A 25,376-nucleotide genomic window follows, 5' to 3' on the forward strand; every position below is an offset into this window, starting at 1 on the left:
TAAAAGTTTCGATGATGCATTACTATGCTACGCCGTATCCTCTTAAAATATCAGCTGCTTTAGATAATGAAATAAGAGTGATAAACAGTGAAAAGGATAACTGAAAGTAATTTGAAGTGGATTATTCCGGTTTATTTAAAGAAGCGAACTAATCAATCATAGTCCTAGTTGATTTGGTTATGCAGAAATTCGTTAAAGGGGAATGAAACCTTTGGAACAAAAAGGCTTGTGTAGAAACAGAAAAATCAAAGAATAAGAATAAAGAAAGTTTGAGAAAAATCGGACAAATAATGAGAAAGTTATGAGCATTTGAATATTGCAATCACTAATGCTATGGAGATCCTCACATTGGCAATGCGACAAGGATGTGTGATGTCACTGATGAACAACTTTCCCTTTGGTGGACTATAAAATACCCTCAAAATGTCTCTTTTTGCTTTTTCTTATGATGATACAAACTCTTTATCCATGATGTATTCTTAAAAAATATGCATTACATGCCCTCATGTAGACAGAACACGTGATTTATGGATAGATGTGATAAAAAAGGCAATTCTAGTGAAATATATACTAGAGTAATGGGGAGAGTTGTTCACAAGTGACATCACACATCTTTGTCGCATTGCCAATTTGCTATCTCCATAGCATTAGTGATCGCAATATTCAAATGCTCATAACTTTCTCATTATTTGTCCGATTTTTCTCAAACTTTCGTTGATCTGTTTCTTTGATTTTTCTGTTTTCACACAAGCTATCTTGTTCCAATGGTTTCATTCTCCTTTAAGATAATTTTATGGGGTTTTCACGGCTTGTGTTTTTAGCTATTAGCACCGCTTTTGCATTTTTTTCTTCTTATTGTCCATAAAAGGTATTATATTATGTTTTAAGATTTTGTTTCTTTTGAATGAATTTTATCCTTGGCGTATTGTATAATTTTCTTTAAACATGTTAAATGTGCAGATTTGCCAATAAAATCATTATTTGGTTTGGATTTAAAAAAAAAAACAAGTACAACCGTTGAAAAAAAAATTACCTGTCATCGTCTCAAAAGGCATAGAATCAAATTGATGAAATTTATTTCGTTGTTTTCGGTGCATGCTTGTTTGATTTTTCCTTTTCAACATTTTCACTCGGGTGCTTGGCTTTATCAATGACTTCGTTTCGGATTAGATTCATCCGGTAGCGTGTGCGGGGTGGACAAGGGTTTACCCCCCCCCCCCTTAGTTTAAAAAAACCCCACCATTTTGTACGCAGGGAGGTGGTCACATGGATACCAATCCCCCCTCCCAATAATTGTTTTGGGTACGAAACGACTAGGGCTCATCCAGGATTTTTCGAAAGAGGGGCACATTTTCCGGAGGAAAAAGTTTGACAACCCCCCCCAAAAAAAAAAAAAAATTGTTTTAACCAAAAAATAAGGGGATTTCGTCCATGAAAAAAATTAACGAGCAAAACGAATGTGGGGTCAAACCCTAGATCTGCCAGTGGTAACGACCTCACATTTTTGTTGACGATGTTTTTTTTTTGGGGCTTGTCAACTTTTCATTCAGCAAGAAGCCCCCCCCCTTTCAAAAATCCTGCGCACACTACTGTATCCATTTATTAATTCTATATATATCGTCGGTCACAACATGATGAATGTTCTTTTATTTTGTACATACATGGAAGCATCCGCCAAAGTAATTCAATCCAAAATGGGTCGACCACTTTCCTTATCAATTCATTTTTTTAACAAGTGCACACCAAGTTATCAATAATGCATAAAGCATTTCGATTTATTTGAAAGCAGGATTATACATTAAATGCTTTGCTCACGGACACAATTGCCGCGGCCGATGATCGAACCCCTGACTTTCTATGTGTAGCCAGGCGCCTTAGACCACTCGGCCACGGCACCTCCACTGGAGGGGTAATGACAACTTACCTGAAGGCAGCAACATACTTATCAATTCATTTTATTGTTTTGAATAATATTTTATTTTCTTCCTCTTTCAAATCAATAAGTTTACAATCACAATTCATATAAATAATGATTCTTTGCATGTATACAATCAATAAACAATCAAACAAATAAATATATCAATATCAATGAGATTACAAATATTTTTTAAATGATTACAAATGCAATTAATCTGCCAAATTTCTCTTCTATAACAATGTGAAAGCAGAGAAAAAACCCATATCAATCGACAAAATAAAAAAAAAAAACTTTGTAAAGGATGACTTTTTTCCCTGAATAGAATAGAAAATTTTGCACATAATAATTGTACAAGAAATAGATTTTAAAAGGGATAAAAGATTATTTCAAAGGTTAATTAGAGGAAGATTATTATCATAAAACATCCCACACACTCACCTAAACCCCCATACCCCCTCCCCCTCATCTCTCTCCCCAAACACTCACACAAGCTCACTTCAACTCACCACCACCCACAGCTCCCCCCCCCCCCTTTCCCCGTCACAGAACTCACACATCCATCTACACACGTACACCCACACACGATGCATCCTGCTCTGGTACAACTATCTGTATTTGAACAAATAAACAAAACAAAACAGAAACAAAATGAAGCAACCATTATATCCAGAGTATTAAGAAAGATGTGCATTTATTTGTTCCCATTTCCTAAAGTGCATCCCCAGCTTCCCCTTTTTAAACGCTATTTGGTATTCCGTATCTCTATACTCTTTAACCAAATGTGTCACTTTCTGTACGGTTGGCAATATTCCCTGTTTTCTTGAACTAAAAATAATATATTTGATTAAGAATATAATACAGTTTATTAAAGCTACTCTTGTAGTATTTCCAGATATCCCCATGAAAATTGTTTTACATTGTCAGTGCCAAGTTCATTCAGTTGAAATATTTTACTCATCTCTTCCCATAATCGCTTAACTTTAGGACAATAAAAAAATTAATTCAGGACCAGGAATTTCGATTACAGCGCCATCATGCGCCAGCATGACGATCGCCTTTCGAGTAATTTTGTGATTATCACCACAAAAAAAATCAAAATTTAGAAGAAAAACTCATGAATTCAAATTTTTGTATATTGAAGCGTTTATTGAAGAAAAAAAATCAAACCAAATTATAATAATAAAATACAACATTTACAAATTACTGAGATTATGTATTGAAAAGTTGTTCACTTGCAACCGAAAAAAATCTACAGTACTTTGACAATAATTTGATGATTCGTCTCAGCCCCCTTCTCTACCCTCTTTCCAGTCCCTTTATGAATGATATCTATAAAGAGAAGAATATAATTATTGGCCCTTAAGAGCAAGATAATGATATGGGATAGCGAGACGATTCCGCCCACGTGATTCCCCCCTTTGCTGTGATTGGATGTAAGTTTTGTTGATGATGTAATGACAACCTACAGAAAAGCAGTATCAATACGAACATAATATGTTCAAAGGCACAACACATTTATTTATGTTGATACAACTATCAATGGATAATCCATAAATGAATGTTTTATGCCTTTGAACCCATCATTCGTTATCACTGTTTTCCCCATGGGCTAATTCGCCTGCCCAACTGGCGATCGAACTTGCCTCGGGGTGGGGCAAGTTCGCCCAGACCGGGCGGAAATTTTCTTTATAGGACCCGTTTTTTGTCAACACCATGTTATGGAAGCTTAAAAGTGCCACCGAGATGTTGAGATAATTATCTCAACATGTTGACATCTTGTAGAAGAGATGATGAGATGACAAGATCCCGGATCTCATCATGTTGACATCTTGTAGAAGAGATGATGAGATGACAAGATCCCGGATCTCATCATGTTGACATCTTGTAGAAGAGATGATGAGATGACAAGATCCAGGATCTCATCATGTCAACATCTTGTAGAAGAGATGATGAGATGACAAGATCCCGGATCTCATCATGTCAACATCTTTTAGAAGAGATGATGAGATGACAAGATCCCGGATCTCATCATGTCAACATCTTTTAGAAGAGATGATGAGATGACAAGATCCCGGAACTCATCATGTCAACATCTTTTAGAAGAGATGATGAGATGACAAGATCTTGGATCTCGTCATGTCTACATCTTTAAGAAAAGATGTTGAGATGACAAGATCCCGGGATCTCGTCATGTCGTCATCTTTTAGTAGAGATGATGAGATGACAAGATCTCGGATCTCGTCATGTCGACATCTTGTAGAAGAGATGATTAGATGACATGATCATGGATCGAAGATCTTGTCATCTGACCATTTCTTCTAAAAGATGTCGACATGACGAGATCCGAGATCTTGTCATCTCATCATCTCTACTAAAAGATGACGACATGACGAGATCCGGGATCTTGTCATCTCAACATCTCTTCTAAAAGATGTCAACATGATGAGATCCGAGATCTTGTCATCTCATCATCTCTTCTAAAAGATGTTGACATGATGAGATCCGGGATCTTGTCATCTCAACATCTCTTCTTAAAGATGTTGACATGATGAGATCCAGGATCTTGTCATCTCATCATCTCTTCTTAATGATGTCGACATGATGAGATCTGGGATCTCGTCATCTTATCCTTTGCTATCAAGATGTCGACTTCCCGAGATAATTATCTCAACATCTCGGTGGCACTTTTAAGCTTCCATACTATGTGGATGTTCTCGGTGAAAATGGGATATTTGGTAGAAATCATCGAGGTTTTTATCTGTGATAAATCACGACATTCCTGCCAAAGAAATGGCGGCTCTAGAAGAGCAGGGAAAATGGAGCGACCTCGTCCTGCTCATCCTTATACCTTGGTCACATTTGCTCTATGGCGGCCGTACGGCGAGTCGAAAACAGCCGTTTCATTCATTTTTATTCAAACCACCTATATATTTAGCTGGTACAAAATGTTAAAACGGCTGGTTTCGACTCGCCGTACGGCCGCCGTAAAACAAATGTGACCATGGTATTAATAACAGATATAAGCAAATGATATATATAGTATATAATTATAAACATAATGAAACAGATATCTGATTGTAGTGTGGTATTTCAATGGCGCTGGGAAGCGGGGGTGTCACTAAAATGACTCCATTTTCGACTGAAAACCTTTTTTCTTCTTCTTTTCAAATTTACATCAGCACCCCAGTAAAAAAATCGTTCTCAGTGCCCTGGATATTTCATTCCATTGATGGGCTGTTATTGTATAATTGTGTCACATTTCGGTCCAATATATTCATTTTGCCGATTTTGGTTTCATCAGTTTGTTGACAGAGCTCCACTATGTCACTAAGGAAGTTAGATTTCTTAATTTGAAATCAGCATGTTTACTGACATGACTGAATAATCCTATTCTATTCAAAACGGAACTATTAACTGTTTGGAGTATTTGAGGAACTTTCACGGTTTCTGCCTGTGCGGAACAACTGAATGTATTCATACGTAGAATAAACCAACGTCCCCAATATACTATTGTCATGAATCATATCGGTTTGTTATTAAATCCTCTTTGTATTTTGATCGAAGGCTAGACGGTACAGTGACTCTCAAATACATGATGACGTAGATGGTATCAGACACCCCCGGCACACACCCACCCCCGATGACCTGAAACCCGGGAAACCTGCAGCAGACCGCGCGGTTTGCGTTGTTGAGGAAGTAAACATCATTATTATGTTTTTGCAAAGATACGTTTATCAGTATCAGAAGTCTGTGGATTGCTCAAGTGACGATGTAAGCCAACTCTACACCTTTCTCCCTAAGAATGAGATCAGCGATATATACATAGATTTCTATAGTCGTCATGTTGGGTTGACCTTCACTGGCAGTTCTTGTTCTCTCATAAAATTACATTAACATATTCGAAGATGGTGTCTCGAAGTGTTGTAAACGCCTGGAAACTGGCGCTCATGACTACCCTTCTTCAGACGAGTTGTTACGCGCAAGGTAAGTGTTTGCTGATTTCTTTTAAACGTAGTTATAAGACATGGAATTGCGGCGCAGTCGGTTGAAGTTCTACAGTGCTTTGCTATACAAATTTCCAGGCTCAAAATTGACTTGCAGCTTATTCAACATGATCTTTAGTGTACACGCCATGCTTTGTGCATCTCTTGTCATGCATATCAGTGGAGAACAAAGGTTTGATGTGCAACAATCCTTCAAATCATCACGCCAATAATAGCCCTAAAATACGTACAGTAGACCCCCTTCCAATCGCCTGACAGCATGTAAATTATTTTAGATATATTTCTGTGAATTTTGGTCAGCATGTTCAGGGGGTTGCCAGGTCATTCAATGTACCAATATGTAAATTAATGAGTGTCGTACTTCCACTAGGGTATCGAATCCGAAATTCATTTTTTTTGCGGGAACGGTGTCCGAGACTCCTTGTGAAAATTTAATACCATAATAACTGTTTATGGGATATTCATTTTCGACGGTCCCTCAATAAAACATAACCTCGCATATATCAAAAGAGACCACAATCCAAGACGGATGTAAGAAAATAAGATTTGTGTAAGTTTAAAAAACATTATCAGTTACAAAGATGTAAATATGAATACCTTGTCGGGAATTCGGTTTGTCTGCATCTAGGCTGATACGTCATTGTGATGTATTGTAAATCCTCCAGTTTCTCCAATTATAATAGCAGGTCACTATAGTGTGATATTTGTTTAAAGCTTTTCGACAAGTTGTAAGGGTGATCGGTTGTCTCTTATTTTTTGTCTCACCTGCGAAGCAAAGTGAGACTATAGGCGCCGCTTTTCCGACGGCGGCGGTGGCGGCGGCGGCGTCAACATAAAATCTTAACCTGAGGTTAAGTTTTTGAAATGACATCATAACTTAGAAAGTATATGGACCTAGTTAATAAAACTTGGCCATAAGGTTAATCAAGTATTACTGAACATCCTATTAGAGTTTCATGTCACATGACCAAGGTCAAAGGTCATTTAGGGTCAATGAACTTAGACCATTTTGGAGGAATCAACATCGAAATCTTAACCTGAGGTTAAGTTTTTGAAATGTCATCATAACTTAGATAATATATGGACCTAGTTCATGAAACTTGGACATAAGGTTAGTCAAGTATCACTGAACATCCTGCATGAGTTTCACGTCACATGACCAAGGTCAAAGGTCATTTAGGGTCAATGAACTTTGGCCGAATTGGGGATATCTGTTGAATTCCCATCATAACTTTGAAAGTTAATGGATCTGATTCATGAAACTTGGACATAATAGTAATCAAGCATCACTGAACATTTTGTGCAAGTTTCAGGTCTCATGATTAAGGTCAAAGGTCATTTAGGGTCAATGAACTTTGGCCGAATCGGGGGTATCTGTTGAATTACCATCATAACTTTGAAAGTTTATTGGTCTAGTTCATTAAACTTGGACATTAGAGTAATCAAGTATCACTGAACATCCTGTGCGCGTTTCAGGTCACATGTCCAAGGTCAAAGGTCAATGAACTTTGGCCGAATTGGGTGTATCTGTTGAATTACCATCATAACTTTGAAAGTTTATGGATCTGATTCATGAAACTTGTACATAAGAGTAATCAAGTATCACTGAACATCCTGTTCGAGTTTCAGGTCACATGATCAAGGTCAGAGGTCATGTAAGGTCAGTGAACTTTGGCCATGTTGGGGTTTTTTGTTGAATAACCATCATATCTCTGTAAGTTTATTGGTCTAGTTCATAAAAAGTGGACATAAGAGTAACCATGTATCACTGAACATCTTGTGCGAGTTAGAGTAGTATTCAAAGTCAGCACTGCTGCTATATTGAACCGCGTGATGCAGGTGAGACGGCCAGAGGCATTCCACTTGTTTTAACTAAAAGACAACCGATCACCCTTACAACTTGTCGCTATTGTGAATATGAAAGGGTTCTCAGTCAAAAACATATTTTTTATCATTAGATAATTTAGTCATGATAGTACGCACGTACAGTTGTTGTAAACATGCTTGCCTCTTGACTTTTCTGTAGATTGAATTGTTTTCGTGTTTGATTTTGAATAAGATATTTCTATGAAAGGAAGAAAAAGGCATGTCTCAACTTTTCTGTTGTTTTCCTCTCAAGATATTTTCTAGTTTTTCAAATGTTGTGTAGGCCAATTGCTGCGGCCCTATGGGACTTTGTTCCTACTTCATTCTCGACTATTACCCCCAAGTTCCTGTCCCCTGGGGACTGGTTAAATGATAGAAACCAACAATATTGTTCAGAGTTGAAACATTATCTGAGTTTATGTGAAGAGATTTTATATGCAAAATCTCAGTTTTCTCAGAATTCAACTTCAAATAAAAGATAAACAAAGGAATGGATGAAGGAAGGAATGGATGGATGAATGAATGAATTAGTAGATATAGATAAATAGATAGATAGATAGATAGAAAGATAGATAGATAGATAGATAGATAAATAGATAGATAGATAAGTGTTTGGATGGATGGATGGATAGATAGATAGATAGATAGATAGATAGATAGATACTAGATATGTGTTTGGATGGATGGATAGATAGATAGATAGATAGATACTAGATATGTGTTTGGATGGATGGATGGATGGATAGATAGATAGATAGATACTAGATATGTGTTTGGATGGATGGATGGATAGATAGATAAGATACTAGATATGTGTTTGGATGGATGGATGGATAGATAGATAGATAGATACTAGATATGTGTTTGGATGGATGGATGGATAGATAGATAGATAGATACTAGATATGTGTTTGGATGGATGGATGGATAGATAGATAGATAGATAGATAGATACTAGATATGTGTTTGGATGGATGGATAGATAGATAGATCAAGGATAGGATCAAGTCATTATTCTGTCTGGCCCTGGAATATATACCAGACTGTTATTTATGAGGTAGCAATCTAGCAATGGTGGCGAAAATTGATTGTAAATTAAACGATGCTTTCAGACTGATTATTACGAGATTAAAAAGTGAAGGCCACTCGTTCCTCGTTATCATATCATTAACCTATTACAATATACAATATACAATATCATATTTTGAAGCAGACTGTGTAATGATTGCCTGTTCTGTTAATAGCTTAAGCCCATGGTCATGTTAGGATGAATATGGAAGTTATTTAGACATTAGTGAGACTGGTATCCTCGTCTTAATTCCACATTGCCAGAAATGAAACAAATGTGTAAACACAAATTTTCTAACCTTGATATCCTTATAATATTATAAAGATTAATTGACATTCTATTTTCCTGTTTCTACGGAATGAATTAATATGATTTTTAAACAAATTTCCGGCATTACTCTATTATGCTCGATATGTAATGAAAATCATAAGTAAAAAAAAAATTGAACCATTGATGGGATTCGGACCTGCCATCTACTGCTTGCCAGGCAGCGACTCAACCGCCAGGCTATATTCTGGTTCACGGCTAACTCACGATGATCTGGAATTCAAATATCCTTGATCCTCTTCTTTATGACTCATTAATAATTTTCGGCATTACTCCTTTCTCCTATGTGTTTAGGTTCGCATGCTCGATCTGTAATGAAAATCATAAGAAAAAAAATGCAACCAGTGGGATTAATTTGATTTAACAATTGAAACTCACGTTGTAGCAAATAAAATGACTTCCTATATATTCCAAGGTAATTAAAAATGTATAGATTATTCTGCGTTCTGGTCCATCGGCGCTTTTTACAACACGATTTCAGTCCTTACGAATGCTGATCACAACTCCTGATTAGTTTAATTGTGATGGATTGGTTGATATCTTTTCATGTTAATATTCGAACACTAATATTTGAGTTTAGCTTATCTGGCAGTTCCTTTTAGAAAATCGGGAAGTGAATAGTGGAAAATAAATAATAAAAAAATGAGTGTGCGATTTTACATGTTACTATTGTCCATTACACGTTGATAATACGCACTGATTTGCACTCTACAGAGAGAAAAAACGAATAATGAATTTAAAGTAACAGGCCATATAAAGAAGTTTACCGCTCAGTATCAATTGCACTCTCAATTGCAGGGATTTAAAACAAATCCCGGTAGAGCGTAGTTATAGGGACCAATCCAATCGAATCCTGGATTTAGTTTAAATCCTAAAGATTCTTGATTTTTACAAGATCCCTCCAGTTTTAAAAATGAATTCTAGGATTAAAACTGAATCCAGAATTCGATTGGTCTTTCACTACAGTCTATCTCGATTTATTTTTAAACCCCTGTACAATTTAGAGTGCAGAACCAGTATAACCACACTACCACAGCCACATCGAACAGTACCAGCAATATTTATAAATATTATAATATTAAAAATTATAAATATTATAATATTTATAAAGTTCATGTATCATTACACTCTTAAAAGTATTGGGTAAAAATGCTCCATGATGGTAATTATGTATCCAACCAACATTGGGCATTTCTTTTGGGCATTATTATTTATCCAGTGTGATGAAATTTTGCTCATTCTTAAGTAATTTCTGCTTATTTTTTAACCTTACTGGACAATATGCTTCCCGCATTGGGTAAAATACCGCCCAAAATTGGTTGGATACATAACTACCCTCGTGCTGGTTAAAATTTTGCCCAATATTTTTTACAGTGTACCAACGGTGCAACATTTTATAGATAATATGACTTTCCGTCATTCTGTACAATATTCATATTTTCAGACATGAATTATGCTTCCAAGCTTTCTTTGGTTTAAAATAATTATCAATAGAACCTCATTTTTATTAGTATCATGAGTGTATATTTATTCCACTTATCATAATGGACATGATCTTGTGGCAGAAGATTTCCTGTGACACAATTTGCGGGAGCTCTGTGGAGTTCAGTTCTCATTAAACCATCTTTTTTCAAAATATCTTGATATTCGAAGGTAATGTACTTGTATATTAGATTTGCATATAGTATAGTATTAGTATAATATATTAGATTTGTCTTTGTCTAATGGACCAGAAAATTTGGTGTTCGAATCCCACCTTCGTCTCACAATTGCACTTGCCAATACTATAATATAACATTTGTATGTAACTCAACTGAGGAACCACATGTAGCAGTCAACTTTTGTCGTTTTTTCTGGAATATTATTATCCCCTTCATTAGTTTTAGCGTTACGCTTGTTATCTTTATTCGTATCATATTATCATTGTTACAAAATTTTCATCATTATAATCATCATCTATTTAATCATTAACATGATGATTTTTTTTCTGAAGACGTTAGGTTCAGTATATATAGGCCTACGTATTCGATTATGAATTCCTTATTTGATATGTTCTTTACACGTGATATATTAATCATGTATCCTCATACATGATTGTCTTATGTCAATCAACGCCTTCCACTGCAGCGCAACTCGGTTATGATAACAGATCAATATTCTTGTGCTCTCTCAATAAGGATATTGTTATTCTATCTCCATGTATACTGCCATTTTATTTCCTGTCATCAAGGAAATTCAAGCCCGTTGTTTTATTTCAGATTCGAAAATTATATAGGCCCTGAGTATCCTTCCTGCGTTGGGTCATGTCCAGAAGAAGTGTTCAGTATAGCCGTCTTGTATGTTGTCATTATGATCATTATGATTAAAAATGACAACTTATACTGTTTCCTCGTTCCAATTAACATGTTGAAATGAATGATATGATAATAAGTTATATTAAAATAATCTTACGTAGCTTCCAGCCGTTTTACTCAAGTAAATTGTGTTACATCAACTTCATTCAAAAGAATGAAACAAACTGTAATATATTTTAGGCAATAATTGGGGAGGAGACCCTCTTAGCACGAAATTCCACCACTCGACTTTCATTTACATCATATATCATTTAATCAAGTGTTATCTAAACCAAATATCATAGATTTCATTTTGTCACTTACCGGTATTTAGTAAGGTAAAACGGTGAAAACATTTTCCTGATGATTTTGAATTAAGCACTAGCGTTGCATTTTCGTTGCTTCAAAATTAAACAATTTTACACATCTAAATCCCTAACAATTTCACACAATAACAGTTAGGTTAATGGTTATTTACCTGATCTTAATGAATATTCCTACGTATTAGGTGTTAATTGAAGTATATACGTACATTAATCATGTTCAACATGATCCTTTTTTAGGTAGTTAGTCAATAATTACTTTACTTCATCGAGGTTAAATCTATCGAATAGAAGAAAGTTATAATTAAATGGAATTTCTAAAAAAATATACTGCACCAAGAAAATCAAGTGAACTCAAAGACACTTGAGTTAGTAGATGTCTGACAGAAACAATGTCCTTTTGAAAGTTAAATCTGCATTCGAAAATTCATGAATGATTGCAAAGGAGATTGGCAATCTACCACCATGACCACTATCATCAAAGCCACATTATAAACATTTTATGAAGCATGCAATCCTTCACGGGATGTTCACATACCAATCAAGTATCACATTTTCATATAAAAAGAAATCACTGCTTATCCTACTCCCACGCCAAAATGTACGTCTTCTTCTATTTGAAGAGTTTAGATACAAAAGGGGTTAGGTCCACCTTGGACCATTCCAAGAAAAAACATGTTTTTTATTCTCACTTATTGCAATATTCTTATGAAAAACTAAATTGTCATGATGTACTACCATATCATGTAAACATAAAATTTGGTATAAAAGAAATTTACCTGTCTTCAATTTTTTTTCTATGTATTTGTTTTTAATTATCATTGTGGACCTAACCCCTTTTGCAAGAAAACTGAAATGAATCCTACCTCTTTTGAATAAAAAAATGATTTTCTTTGCCACTTTCATTCACGTTTTCATTTGAATCTCAAATTATCTTTGGTCATGTTGGTATCATTAGAGTGACTAAAAATTTAGAGGTTTAGAGACAGAAAACAAAAAAAAAATTATGAAAAATGGACCTAACCCCTTTTGAAAAATGAGTTCTTCAGAAGAGTTTAGTTGCAAAAAGGGTTAGGTCGACTCCAAGAAAATATTTTTTTTATTCTCCCATCTTGCAATGTTCTTATGCGAAATTGAACAAAAATTGGGTATAGGAGAATTCTACCAGTCTTCATATTTTTAAAATAATTATTCTTTTCCAAAAAAAATCTGTGTAGACTTAACCCCTTTAAAAAAAGTGATTTTTCTTAGCCATTTTAGTTCACTTTTTAATAGGAATTTGTTTCAACTTTTCTTTGATATCGTCTTATAGAGCTACTAAAAATCTATACATTAAGACATAAAAATCAAATTTGATGAAAAATGCACCTTACCCCTTTTGCAAGTGAGTTCTTCATTTATTGGTCCACTTCTTTTTTATATTGTATGCATCTACTTCTTATTCCTCCATACTTTTCAATATATAACACGTTTACTTGACCATTATCGGAATGAATGACACAAGTAAACTTCTATGTTCGAGATTATCTTTTCCTTCTCTCTGGGGGTGGGGGAGTCAGTGGCGTATCGAGTCTAAAGTTTTAGGGGGCCAGACATTGCGTTGCGAAAATGTCAAGATTTATAAAATGCTGCGAGCGAGCATCGCGTAAAGGGTAAATATCCTTGCCTTTTTTTATTACAAGAATCCAATTTGTGATACATTTTGACATGTTTTTTTAATATAACACATACCACCTTTTTTTTCATTTCTTTTCCTTTTTCCTTCTTTCTTTGTCTTGATTTTTTGGGGGGTGGAGGGGATGGGGGGGAGGGGTCTTTGACCCCAAGCCCCATATCTGTACGCCAGCGGGGGAGGGGGAGGTAGCCCTTAAGACTTCAGTTTGTTTTAGTGTTATGTTAGCTTTATTTCTTCAAGACTATGCATTTATGACTAGGTCGATAATTCGAGCGCAATGCGCAAGCTGAAATGTTTGAAAACTTTACCTGAAAATGGGTCATTTTGAGGACTCTTTTCGATTTTCATGGTTTTCTCCTTTTTATACACTTTTTTTCATTTCAATTCCCATTTCCATGTTATGTTCTCCACTTATTTTAAATCATAAACCTAATAATACTACTGACAAAAACAAATTGACTTTCAAAGGGTGATAAGTAAATGGGTATACCTCACGTTCTTTGTTGAGGGGAGGGGCAAATTTAAACTAAAATGTAATGTGTAACAACATAAATACGAACATGTTATTCTATTTCATCAGGAAATTCATTCTTTCTCCACCTATCTGTTTCTATATCTAACAATTTCTGAAAGGAAAGTTTTCATTCAATAACAATAAACATGAAATAAAAATCTGAGAAACAGAAAAACATTGACGGTCATCATGTGTATCAGTACACAGCAAAAACTGTGTTGTTAACCGGTGTACATAGAGGACCACACCAGTTATTTTATAAACATTTTATGAAGCATGCATCCTTCACGGGATGTTTACATTTGTATGATACCAACCAAGTATCACATTTTTATGTAAAAAAATCACTGCTTATCCTACTCCCACGCCCAAATGTACTTCTTCTATTTGAAGAGTTTAGTTACAAAAGGGGTTAGGTCCATTTTGGACCATTCCAAGAAAAACATGTTTTTATATTTTTACTTATTGCAATATTCTCATGAAAAACTAAATTTTCATGATGTACTACCCTATCATGTGAACATAACATTGGGTATAAAAGAATTCTACCTGTCTTCAATTTTTTTCTATATATTTTCTTTTTAATTATCATTGTGGACCTCATCCATTTTGCAAGTAAACTGAAATGAATCCAATCTCTTTTCATTAAAAAAGTGATTTTCTTTGCCACTTTCATTCACGTTTTCATTTGAATCTCAAATTATCTTTGGTATCATTAGAGTGACTAAAAATTTAGAGGTGTAGAGACAGAAAACAATAAAATTTATGAAAAATGGACCTAACCCCTTTTGAAAAATGAGTTCTTCAGAAGAGTTTAGTTGCAAAAAGGGTTAGGTCGACTCCAAGAAAATATTTTTTTATTCTCCCATCTTGCAATATTCTTATGCGAAATTGAACATAAAATTGGGTATAGGGGAAATCTACCAGTCTTCATATTTTTAAAATAATTATTCTTTTCCAAAAAAATCTGTGTAGACTTAACCCCTTTAAAAAAAAGTGATTTTTCTTAGCCATTTTAGTTCACTTTTCAATAGGAATTTTTTCAACTTTTCTTTGATATCATCTTATAGAGCTACTAAAAATCTATACATTAAGACATAAAAATCAAATTTGTTGAAAAATGGACCTTACCCCTTTTGCAAGTGAGTTCTTCATTTATTAGTCCACTTCTTTTTTTATATTGTATGCATCTACTTCTTATTCCTCCATACTTTTCATTATATAACACGTTTACTTGACCATGATCGGAATGAATGACACAAGCAAACTTCTATGTTCGAGATTATCTTTTCCTTTTCTCTGGGGGTGGGGGAGTCAGTGGCGTATCGAGTCTAAAATTTTTAGGGGGCCAGACATTGCGTTGCGAAAATGTCAAGATTTATAAAATGCTGCGAGCGAGCATCGCGTAAAGGGCAAATATCCTTGCCTTTTTTATTACAAGAATCCAATTTGTGATACATTTGACATTTTTTTTAATATTACACATACCACCCTTTTTTATTTTCATTTCTTTTCCTTTTTCCTTCTTTCTTTGTCTTGATTTTTTTGGGGGTGGAGGGGATGGGGGAAAGGGGTCTTTGACCCCTAGCCCCATATCTGTACGCCAGCGGGGAGGGGGGGTAGCCCTTAAGACTGAAGTTTGTTTTAGTGTTATGTTAGTTTTATTTCTTCAAGACTATGCATTTATGACTAGGTCGATAATTCGAGCGCAATGCGCAAGCTGAAATGTTTGAAAACTTTACCTGAAAATGAGTCATTTTGAGGACTCTTTTCGATTTTCATGGTTTTCTCCTTTTTATACACTTTTTTTCATTTCAATTCCCATTTCCATGTTATGTTCTCCACTTATTTTAAATCATAAACCTAATAATACTACTGACAAAAACAAATTGACTTTCAAAGGGTGATAAGTAAATGGGTATACCTCACGTTCTTTGTTGAGGGGAGGGGCAAATTTAAACTAAAATATAATGTAATGTGTAACAACATAAATACGAACATGTTATTCTATTTCATCAGGAAATTCATTCTTTCTCCACCTATCTGTTTCTATATCTAACAATTTCTGAAAGGAAAGTTTTCATTCAATAACAATAAACATGAAATAAAAATCTGAGAAACAGAAAAACATTGACGGTCATCATGTGTATCAGTACACAGCAAAAACTGTGTTGTTTACCGGTGTACATAGAGGACCACACCAGTTATTTTACACCGGTGTTAAATTGGTGGTGTTAGTTTTACACCTATAGGTGTTATTACAGCACCTATGGTTGTTACATTTACACTCTTTGGTGTTATGTTCAATCTCTAGGGTGTTATTTTAACACCTCAGGGTGTGGTCCTCTATTAACACCAATTGGTGTCAGTTTTAACACCACAGTTTTTACAGTGTACTACTACCATCGTGATCACGATTGTCTTGTACCCCCTCTTTATAATCATCATAATCATACTTGTTACGATTATGATTCATCATGAATATTATGTTGACCGACCGTAAATTATTGGGGGACGATAGCATAGGCCATACACCCCTCCTGAATATCGGGGAGGGATATATCCCACATACACCCCCCCCCCTTATGAGCACTTCTACTTCTACGTCATCTACATCTAGTTATACCTATGTCTACTTCTACATCTACGTATACGTCCACTTCTACTTCTAATTCTAATTCTGCGTCTACTTCTACTTCGACATCTACTTTTACGTCTACATTTACATTTACTTCTACGTCTTCTTCTACGTCTACTTTTACTTCTACTTTTACTTCTGCTACGTCAATGTGTACTTCAACTGCTACGTCTACTTCTACGTCTTCTGTACTTCTTCTTCTACGTGTACTTCTACGTCTCCTTGTACTTCGACGTCTACTTTTACTTCTACGTCTACATCTACGTCTACTCATAGGTCCATGGTCTACTTTACACGTACTTCTACGTTTACTTCTACTTCTACGTCTATTTTACTTCTACTTTTACTTCTGCTACGTCTATGTCTATTCACTTTTACTTCTATGTCTACTTTTACTTCCACTTCTACTTTTACTTCTGCTACGTCTACGTGTACTTCAACTGCTACGTCTACTTCTTCTATATTGACGTCAACTTCTACCATTACGTTTATTTCTACGTCTACTTCTACATCTACTTTTACTTCTACGTACGCCTATATCTATGTCTATATCTACTTTTATTTCCACGTCTTATACGTCTACTTCTACTGCTACATCTACGTCTATTTCTAATCCTACGTCTACTTCTAATTCTACGTCTACTTCTAATTCTACGTCTACTTCTAATCCTACGTCTATTTCCAATTCTACGTCTACTTCTAATTCTACGTCTACTTCTCATTCTACGACTACATCTACTTCTACGTCTATTTCTGACTTCTACGTCTACATCTATACGTCCACTCTACTTCTATATCTACTTCTACGTCTCTTTCTGCTACTATAATTCTACGTCTATTTCTACCGTTACGTCTACTTCTACTTCTATAATTATCTACGTCAAATTCTGCTTATACATCTACTTTTGCATCTATTTCTACTTCTACAACTACTGCTTTGTCTACTTCTATTTTTACCTTTACTTTCACTTCTACGTCTATGTCTACGTCTACAGTGCGTTTCAGACAAAAGGTAATCCAGATCTAAAGGGGTGATATTCGAAGCATATTTAACTTTGTGACATTATATTGTGCATGAATGTAAAGGAGAAACTCGTCAGCTTTCCATTGATACCCTATTTGTGCCATTTGCGCTATGCATGACCGAATTAATTGATGTTGACGACAAAAGGTGCAGAGACCACTTTTTCCAAGTTTTTGAAAACTTGATGAAAATGCGGATATTGATGTAAATACTTTCATCGATGTCTGAGCTGGCAAAAATCTTTTGATTGAACCCTTTTTCTTCCAAAAGAGTGTTAATAAGTGAATGTACTTGCGCACCATTAACGAGGAGATCATACCCCAGTTGGACCAACATTTTGAGAGACGCGCAGTTGTGAGGAGTGTGCAGGCATCTTAGGTCAGTTAGGTGGCTTAGGACGGCGCTCCTGCCCATCGTTCCACTTCATTCTTGATAGACTCAGAAAACTCTTTGTACATTCCTTTTTTGCCCTCAACCATGGTATTGAAAGGCCACCAAGAGCGCCTGACCACAAGCCCTGTGATTATTTCCTTTAGGGACACTTAAAAGTAAGGTTATTGCAACTCTTCCCCAAGTATTTGATGACTTGCAGGGCCGAATTCAATATGAGGTGGATGCTTTGCGCAATGATCCGGCTTGCCATGGTAAGACTAGCTGTCCAGGATATCCTTCCACGCTTCTGTCTTTGTTTTCAAAGGAGAGGAGGACATGTTGAAGGTGTGGGTCAATAAGACCAGGTCCATGATAAGACATAAACTTTTCACTCATCATTTCAGAGAAATTTCTCAGGTAAAACTTCATTCCAAAAATTACTTTTGAAAACATTTTATTCTATCAAGTGCACATTTTACCCACTTTACCAAAACTTGGAAAAAGTGGTCTCTGCACCTGTTGTCTTCAACAGCGATTGATTTGGTCATGCGTGTCACAAATTGTTCAAATAGGGTATCAATGGAAAGCTGATAAGTTTCCCATTTATATCCATGCAAAATAATTTCACAATATTAAAAATGATCCGAATATCAGCCCTCTAGATGTGGATTACCTTTTTTTCTGAAACGCACTTTTGCTTCTACTGCTACGTCTATGTCTACTTCCTCTACGTCTACTTTTACTTCTACTGCTACGACTGCCTCTTCTTATAATTCTTCTAAGTCTTCTTTTCATTCTGCGTGTATTTCTACGTCTACATCTAAATCTACTTCTATTTCTACTCACATATACTTTTACTGGTACTTCTACGTCTATACTTCGACTTTGACGTCTACGATTGCTTCTACGTCTACTTCTACGTCTACTCCTACTTCGACTTCTACGTCTACTTCTACGAATACATCTATGTCTTTTACGTCTATTTCTATTTCTACTTCTATAATTATCTACGTCAAATTATGCTTCTGTATCTATTTTTACTTATACTTATACTTCTACTGCTATGTCTACTTCTTCTACCTTTACTTTCACTTCGACGTCTATGTCTACGTCTACATCCACTTTTACTTCAACTGCTACGTCTATGTTTACGTCTACTTCTACTGCTTCGTCTACTTCTACGCCTACTTCTGCTTCTATGTCTACTTCGACTTCTACTACTACATCTACATCTACGTCTACTTCTAAATCTACTTCGACTTCCTCTTCAACTTCTACTCTCATATACTTTTACTAGTACTTCGACGTCTACGACTGCTTCTATGTCCCCCTCTACGTGTACTTCTACTTCGACATCTACGTCTTCTACGACAACGTCTATGCATTTTACGTCTATTTCTACTTCTACTTCTTAGTCTACTTCTACTTCTAAGACGACTACTAATACTGATTCTGCATCTACTTATTGTACTTTTATTATGATGTAGGTTTACTTGCAATTCTGCGTCTGCTTCCACTTCTACTTCAATAGTTACTTCTACGTTTACTTCTACTTCTATTTCTATGTCTTCAGCTGTTTATACTTTTACGGTACTACTATTTACTACTAAACTGCTGCTGCGTGTGCTTTTACACTAACGCGTACTTTTATACTTTCAATCGACATAAATTCATCGCTTATCTTACGTTTTAGCTTGGATGCTATTCCCTATACTGTACTTTTCTTCCAATTCATTATCAAGAAAAATGTGTTCTTAACGTCTAATTGTAATGATTATTCTCTCATTTCGTTTCTTCTGGTCATCAATCAGAGCGTGACATTCGTCTTTTTGGAGGAAGGGGGAGCTACGAAGGACGGGTCGAAGTCAGAGTCAATGGTCGTTGGGGCACAGTCTGTAACGACACCTGGGATTCCCAAGATGCTTCGGTGCTATGTCGGGAGCTTGATAACAGAACAGCCATCAGACACGATGTGATGTACGGTGAAGGAGTGGGACCTATCTTCTATTCTAACGTCATGTGTACAGGTGGAGAACAACGGCTGCAGGATTGTTCAAAAACGGATTCTTCCTTGGATGTCTGCCAGCATTCCCAAGATGCAGGGGTTCAATGCTCCGCCAAAGGTGAGTAAAGTGGACATGTTTTATAATAATGTCATCATCAATGTTATCATCAAATACACACCAAATGCTGTGTATTGTGTTATAATGTATGTGTTTCGTTCTTCGATGTTTGGATTGGTACTTAAAAATATCACCCTCAAATAGATGCCTGAGAATTTTACAAAATGATTTTTAAAAATGATTAAATAACCAGCATCTTGTACGATTGTAGTAAGATTTACAATAATTCAATGTTTGTGCATACTTTTCAGAGCTTGATCTTCGCTTATCCGGTGGATCAGCACCAAACGAAGGTCGAGTAGAAGTTTACTACAGGGGTAACTGGGGCCGGGTTTGTGCTGGTTCGTCTTGGGACAAAAGGGAAGCTGACGTCGTTTGTCGAGTAGTCGGATATCCGACCGTTGCCCAGGAACCGAGGGGTAGTTTCGGGAGCGGCAGTGGCGCTGTGTTCCTTGTTAACCTGATGTGTGCTGGGACAGAAAATACTGTGATGGCATGCAGTTCTTCTGTAAGCGGTCCCGACGCCCCGCAATCTTGTCCAGATGGTTTGGAAGACGCAACGGTTATTTGCAATCCGAATCCAGAAGGTAGGGCTGTGAAAGAATGGCACGTTAGTAGTGACATCCCTGACATGCCTGATTGGAAGTTAAAGTTCTGACCTTTATAAACAATTTTTTTCTGGTGCGTTTTTACCAGAGCACCTCTGTTAGTTTTTTATATTATGGGTACCGTAACACAAAGGTTATAGCGATTGATTGTACGCTTGATTTTTACGATGGATTGTTCATTGTAGTCAATGGAATCAGTCGTAGAAATAATGTCCTACGATCATTGATAAGTTTTGTGTTACGGGCTCCTGGACTTCGTAACACAAAAATTGGCGATGTATTGCAAATATGAAAGAACCGCACTCACTGGTTCCCGGTCAGTATTTCAAACAGAGTGCGCGTACAACGATGATCTTGATTGGTCATTGGTATTTAGCGATTGATTGCAAACCTTTGTGTTATGGAGCCCCGGGGCCCGTAGCACAAAAGCTTAGCAATGATTGTAGAACATTTTTCTACAATTGATTGCATTGACTACCGTGTCATTAATCGCTTTCCTTTGTGTTACGGGACCCTGGTTATGCAATGTTTAATGATGTTGTACTTGTTTCAAAGGTTTCTTAGGGTTGCATATTATAGAAATCAATTGCATAGTAACATCAAAAATTTGTCCATTTTGAAAGGTCTTGATTGATGACCATTATCCTTCCATGTCTAACTGTTAGACTCCCCACGTCCATAATTATTAGTTTGTTCTGAATCGCGATTTGTTTTCATTATTATTGTTATTTCATTTTCAGTGGTAACTGAACAGTTATCCACGGGGGCCATTGCCGGGATCAGTGTTGGATTTGGTCTGGTCATCGTAGTCTGTTGTATCTTCAGTCTAAACTGTAAATGTAAAGATTGCTGTAGGAGAGGTGAATTGGATGACACAGACGTGTATCAGTGTAACACAGCCAGCAATGCAGATAGCAAAGTGTTCAGTACCACATCCAACGTGAGTAGCCACTGATATTTTAATCATTTCATTTAGCTGTTTAGGGCTTGAGTGACGCTAGACAACTAGCAGCCTTCTGTTTCGAGGATTTTTTTTTATTTTTTTTTTATTTCTCCTCTGTATGTGGTGAGTGAAGCCAACGGAGTTCAGCTGAACAACCAACATAACAGAGACCAAAGCTTTTGGTCTAGAGTGACGCGTGACTGATGTAGGCTCACTTAGTTGTAATTGGAATTATGGGGTATTTAATTGGAATTTTGGCGGGATATTCAAGCATTGGCACCACAGGCTCCACCGGAGTGAAAGTGGGTATGATATTGAAAAGGGTTCCCCTGCTGAGCTGGAGTAATATTTTGCATGATGTATGCTTTAGAATCATCGTTGTTGCTTTGATTTGGAAATGTTAATGTTAGACATCCCTGTTTTAATCTTTCTACATTTCAATTCCATTGTAGGCTCACCACTGTTCGTTTATCTCTAAAGAAATATTAGTTAAGCTTGTACCTTCAGCCACTTATCGTTTTTTTTTTTACTTTTTTAAACTTTTTTAAAAGGTGGCACTCACTACAATACGATGTTTAATTTTGTTTTATGCTTTTTGCTTGATTCACAGCTCAAGAGTGACACCGATAACCGCAATGATTCCATCTCAGACATTGATCCAAACATGTTCGTCTTCGTTCCCCCTGCTGGGTTCGGTGCGTCGTCTGGTACCGGTGAATCTAATAACGTGCTTTCAAACATTGATGAAACAAAAGAACCGGATAGAGAAGTAACCGAATCCGATAAAAAAGACGATCCCATTTACCACACCATAAGAGATGAGCAGAAGACTTCCAAGGCGGGAGATGATGTAACCATGACAACCGATGAAAACACCCACGAGTACGATTACGTGGCTCGAGTTAAAGGCCCGGACAATGCCGAGAATGAGAGCGAAACGGTAACAATTGATTTACAGGGAGATGCTCATTTTGCAAAGAAAAATCATGACCACGGCAACACCGAGCAAGTAGAAAACAATTACCTAGAACTTGAGGACATTGGCGACTCTTTTCAAAATGGAGATGTGGGAAAAGAGGATGAGGGCGTATCAATGGAACAACAAGCAGGAGAACAAGTTAACATCAGCATGACAAATGAAGACACACCTCTCGAATCACGTGACCAGTCAGAGTCTGATGATCAAGGCATTCCCAAGCGCGTAGAAAATGATTACTTAGAGCTTGAAAATATTGATGACTCTTTTCAAAATAGAGATGTCGGAAGGAAGGATGATAGTGGAGATCCAGCAATTGAACGAGAAGGAGAACATACAAACATCGGCATGGCGAATGAAAACACTCCTCTCGAATCACGTGACCAGTCAGAGTCTGATGATCAAGGCATTCCCAAGCGCGTAGAAAATGATTACTTAGAGCTTGAAAATATTGATGACTCTTTTCAAAATAGAGATGTCGGAAGGAAGGATGATAGTGGAGATCCAGCAATTGAACGAGAAGGAGAACATACAAACATCGGCATGGCGAATGAAAACACTCCTCTCGAATCACGTGACCAGTCAGAGTCTGATGATCAAGGCATTCCTGAGCGCGTAGAAAATGATTACTTAGAGCTTGAAAATATTGATGACTCTTTTCAAAATAGAGATGTCGGAAAGGAGGATGATAGTGGAGGTCTATCAACTGAACGAGAAGGAGCTCCTCTCGAATCACGTGATGAATCACATGCTGGATTGACGTCACATTCTGAAGGTGCAGAACCTGTTATTAACGTTGATGCATTTGATTCACGGTTGTAAATTATAATCAAGATGATATCCTGGATTATTGTGACATTTCTTTAATTACGATTTTATTTATCTCTCAATACATTAAATACCACCACCAGGACAACTGCAATGTTCATTTTAGGAAAATTGAGTTACACAAGACCTTCAACAAATTGAGGGGGCTTGGACAATTTGATGGGGGAGCTGCAGCCTCTAAAGCATCCCCCCCACCCTGTTAGAATTGCACATCTCGCAAACTAGTATGGAGGGAGAAAATAAAGTACGTAATGGGAAGACGAGCTGAGTTTTTAGGCTTCTGTATTATCTTTAAGTAGCTGGCCTATGCAAAGTAACTTATTTTTAGTCTGTATGACAGAAGTATCATTAAGATCAAGACTCGTCAAAAAGGGGTTCGAGGTTAATTGTCCCCAACAAGAACATTTCGTTTCTGAATAACTTTGAACAGCCACTTTTTTAGGTTTTTATAAAACCATTTAAGGCTCTTGAGCACGTAGAATCTTTTGGGAAACCATTTTTATCGAGGGTTCCAAAAACGGGACAAAAGGGTTCCAGTTCGCAGATTTTTTTATAATAGTGCAGATCAAAAACTTGAAATTGGATTACAATATTTGCAGTTCTTTAACTTTCAATCCATTATACATGCCTGGTAAAGTGCAACTAACATCAACCTTTAGGGGTCGCGGAACGGTTTTGAAAGTGGGGGGCTGACCATGCCAAAAATCATAATCCGAATCATTTTTGCCTATTTGTAAACGGTTTTAGATTAAAGTATATGGGCTGAAGCACCCGCAGCCCCTCCCCCCTGTTTCCGTGGCCCCTGAACCTACCTACGCTATAAAACAAATCTCAAAGTAGTTTTGTTGCGTGTTCATTACCATGTGACTTGTCTTTATTTCATTCTCTTTTTTTCTTTTATTTCCGTTTTCTTGGTGTAATTGATGTAACTGTTTATTTCATTTGATTCCAGATCCATCGTGATTTTACGTTTCCTGCTTTGGAATGGTAAACTCTGGTATAATAACATGGGTGTATTGTTTCGTTGTCTTCATAATTATGATCCGGCTGTATTCTTCCTCTCTTCCTAAAACCATATATATACTAACAAGCTAGAACACGCAACAGGAGATAATCAGGAACTTTTCATTAACTTTAACATTGACCGTCACTTTGTGCACATGATAAATCCAACGCCCCAATGCGTGCATGGGTATATCACTTTCCAATTCATGTCCTAAAAAAACAGATTCTTTCGCGGAAAATATTGTATGAAATTGTTTTTAACAGGATTAATCTTATGGTTTTACATGGACATTTGTTCCAACGCATGTGATGGGATGGGAATCTAGTATGTATGTTTCTGATGTCCAATCACTAAATTTGTAAGATACGTGTCAAAAGCCTCTGTCATAGAAAATTAAAACCTCACCGAGAGATGGCGCTAGATATCCAAGATTTGAATATTTGACATTTTTAAAGAGAATTGAAGGTTGAAAAAAAAAATCAGGAGCTACTACACTTCCGTAAGATTGACGTGTTAGAGGATACTCAAGTACTAGTATTATTCACGTAAACGAAGCTTTATTCGGGCTTTAAATACGATTAGGTTTCTCCATGAGGAAGTAGATTTGAAGTAGTCTAACAATGAAACCATGGACCCATATGATTAATCTGCTTTTTTAAGATCTTTTTCTTGAATTTGTTCAGATTATAGATTCAGGAGCAGGGTGATATTGGCGAGTTTTTGCAACCGCCACGGACACGCTTTCTGGAACGTAGAGAATCTATTGTCAAAGGCCTTTAATTACGAAGCAGCCTTTGTCGATAGTTGGTGAATCAAAACAGCATTGTCG

At 36.4% G+C, this 25,376-nt stretch overlaps 1 protein-coding gene across 1 annotated transcript; it reads left to right on the forward strand.

The window, feature by feature from the left end:
• Positions 1 to 5,047: 5,047 nt before the first annotated feature.
• On the forward strand, positions 5,048 to 25,008 carry LOC121408252. Its single transcript, XM_041599648.1, has 5 exons — positions 5,048 to 5,902; positions 19,875 to 20,186; positions 20,438 to 20,773; positions 21,535 to 21,734; positions 22,348 to 25,008. Exons 1-5 carry the CDS (start codon positions 5,824 to 5,826, stop codon positions 23,533 to 23,535), a joined length of 2,115 nt encoding a protein of 704 aa, XP_041455582.1. The 5' UTR covers positions 5,048 to 5,823; the 3' UTR covers positions 23,536 to 25,008.
• The last annotated feature ends 368 nt before the right edge of the window (positions 25,009 to 25,376 follow it).

Source organism: Lytechinus variegatus, chromosome 2 (assembly GCF_018143015.1).
Source record: "Lytechinus variegatus isolate NC3 chromosome 2, Lvar_3.0, whole genome shotgun sequence".
Classification (NCBI taxonomy): domain Eukaryota; kingdom Metazoa; phylum Echinodermata; class Echinoidea; order Temnopleuroida; family Toxopneustidae; genus Lytechinus; species Lytechinus variegatus.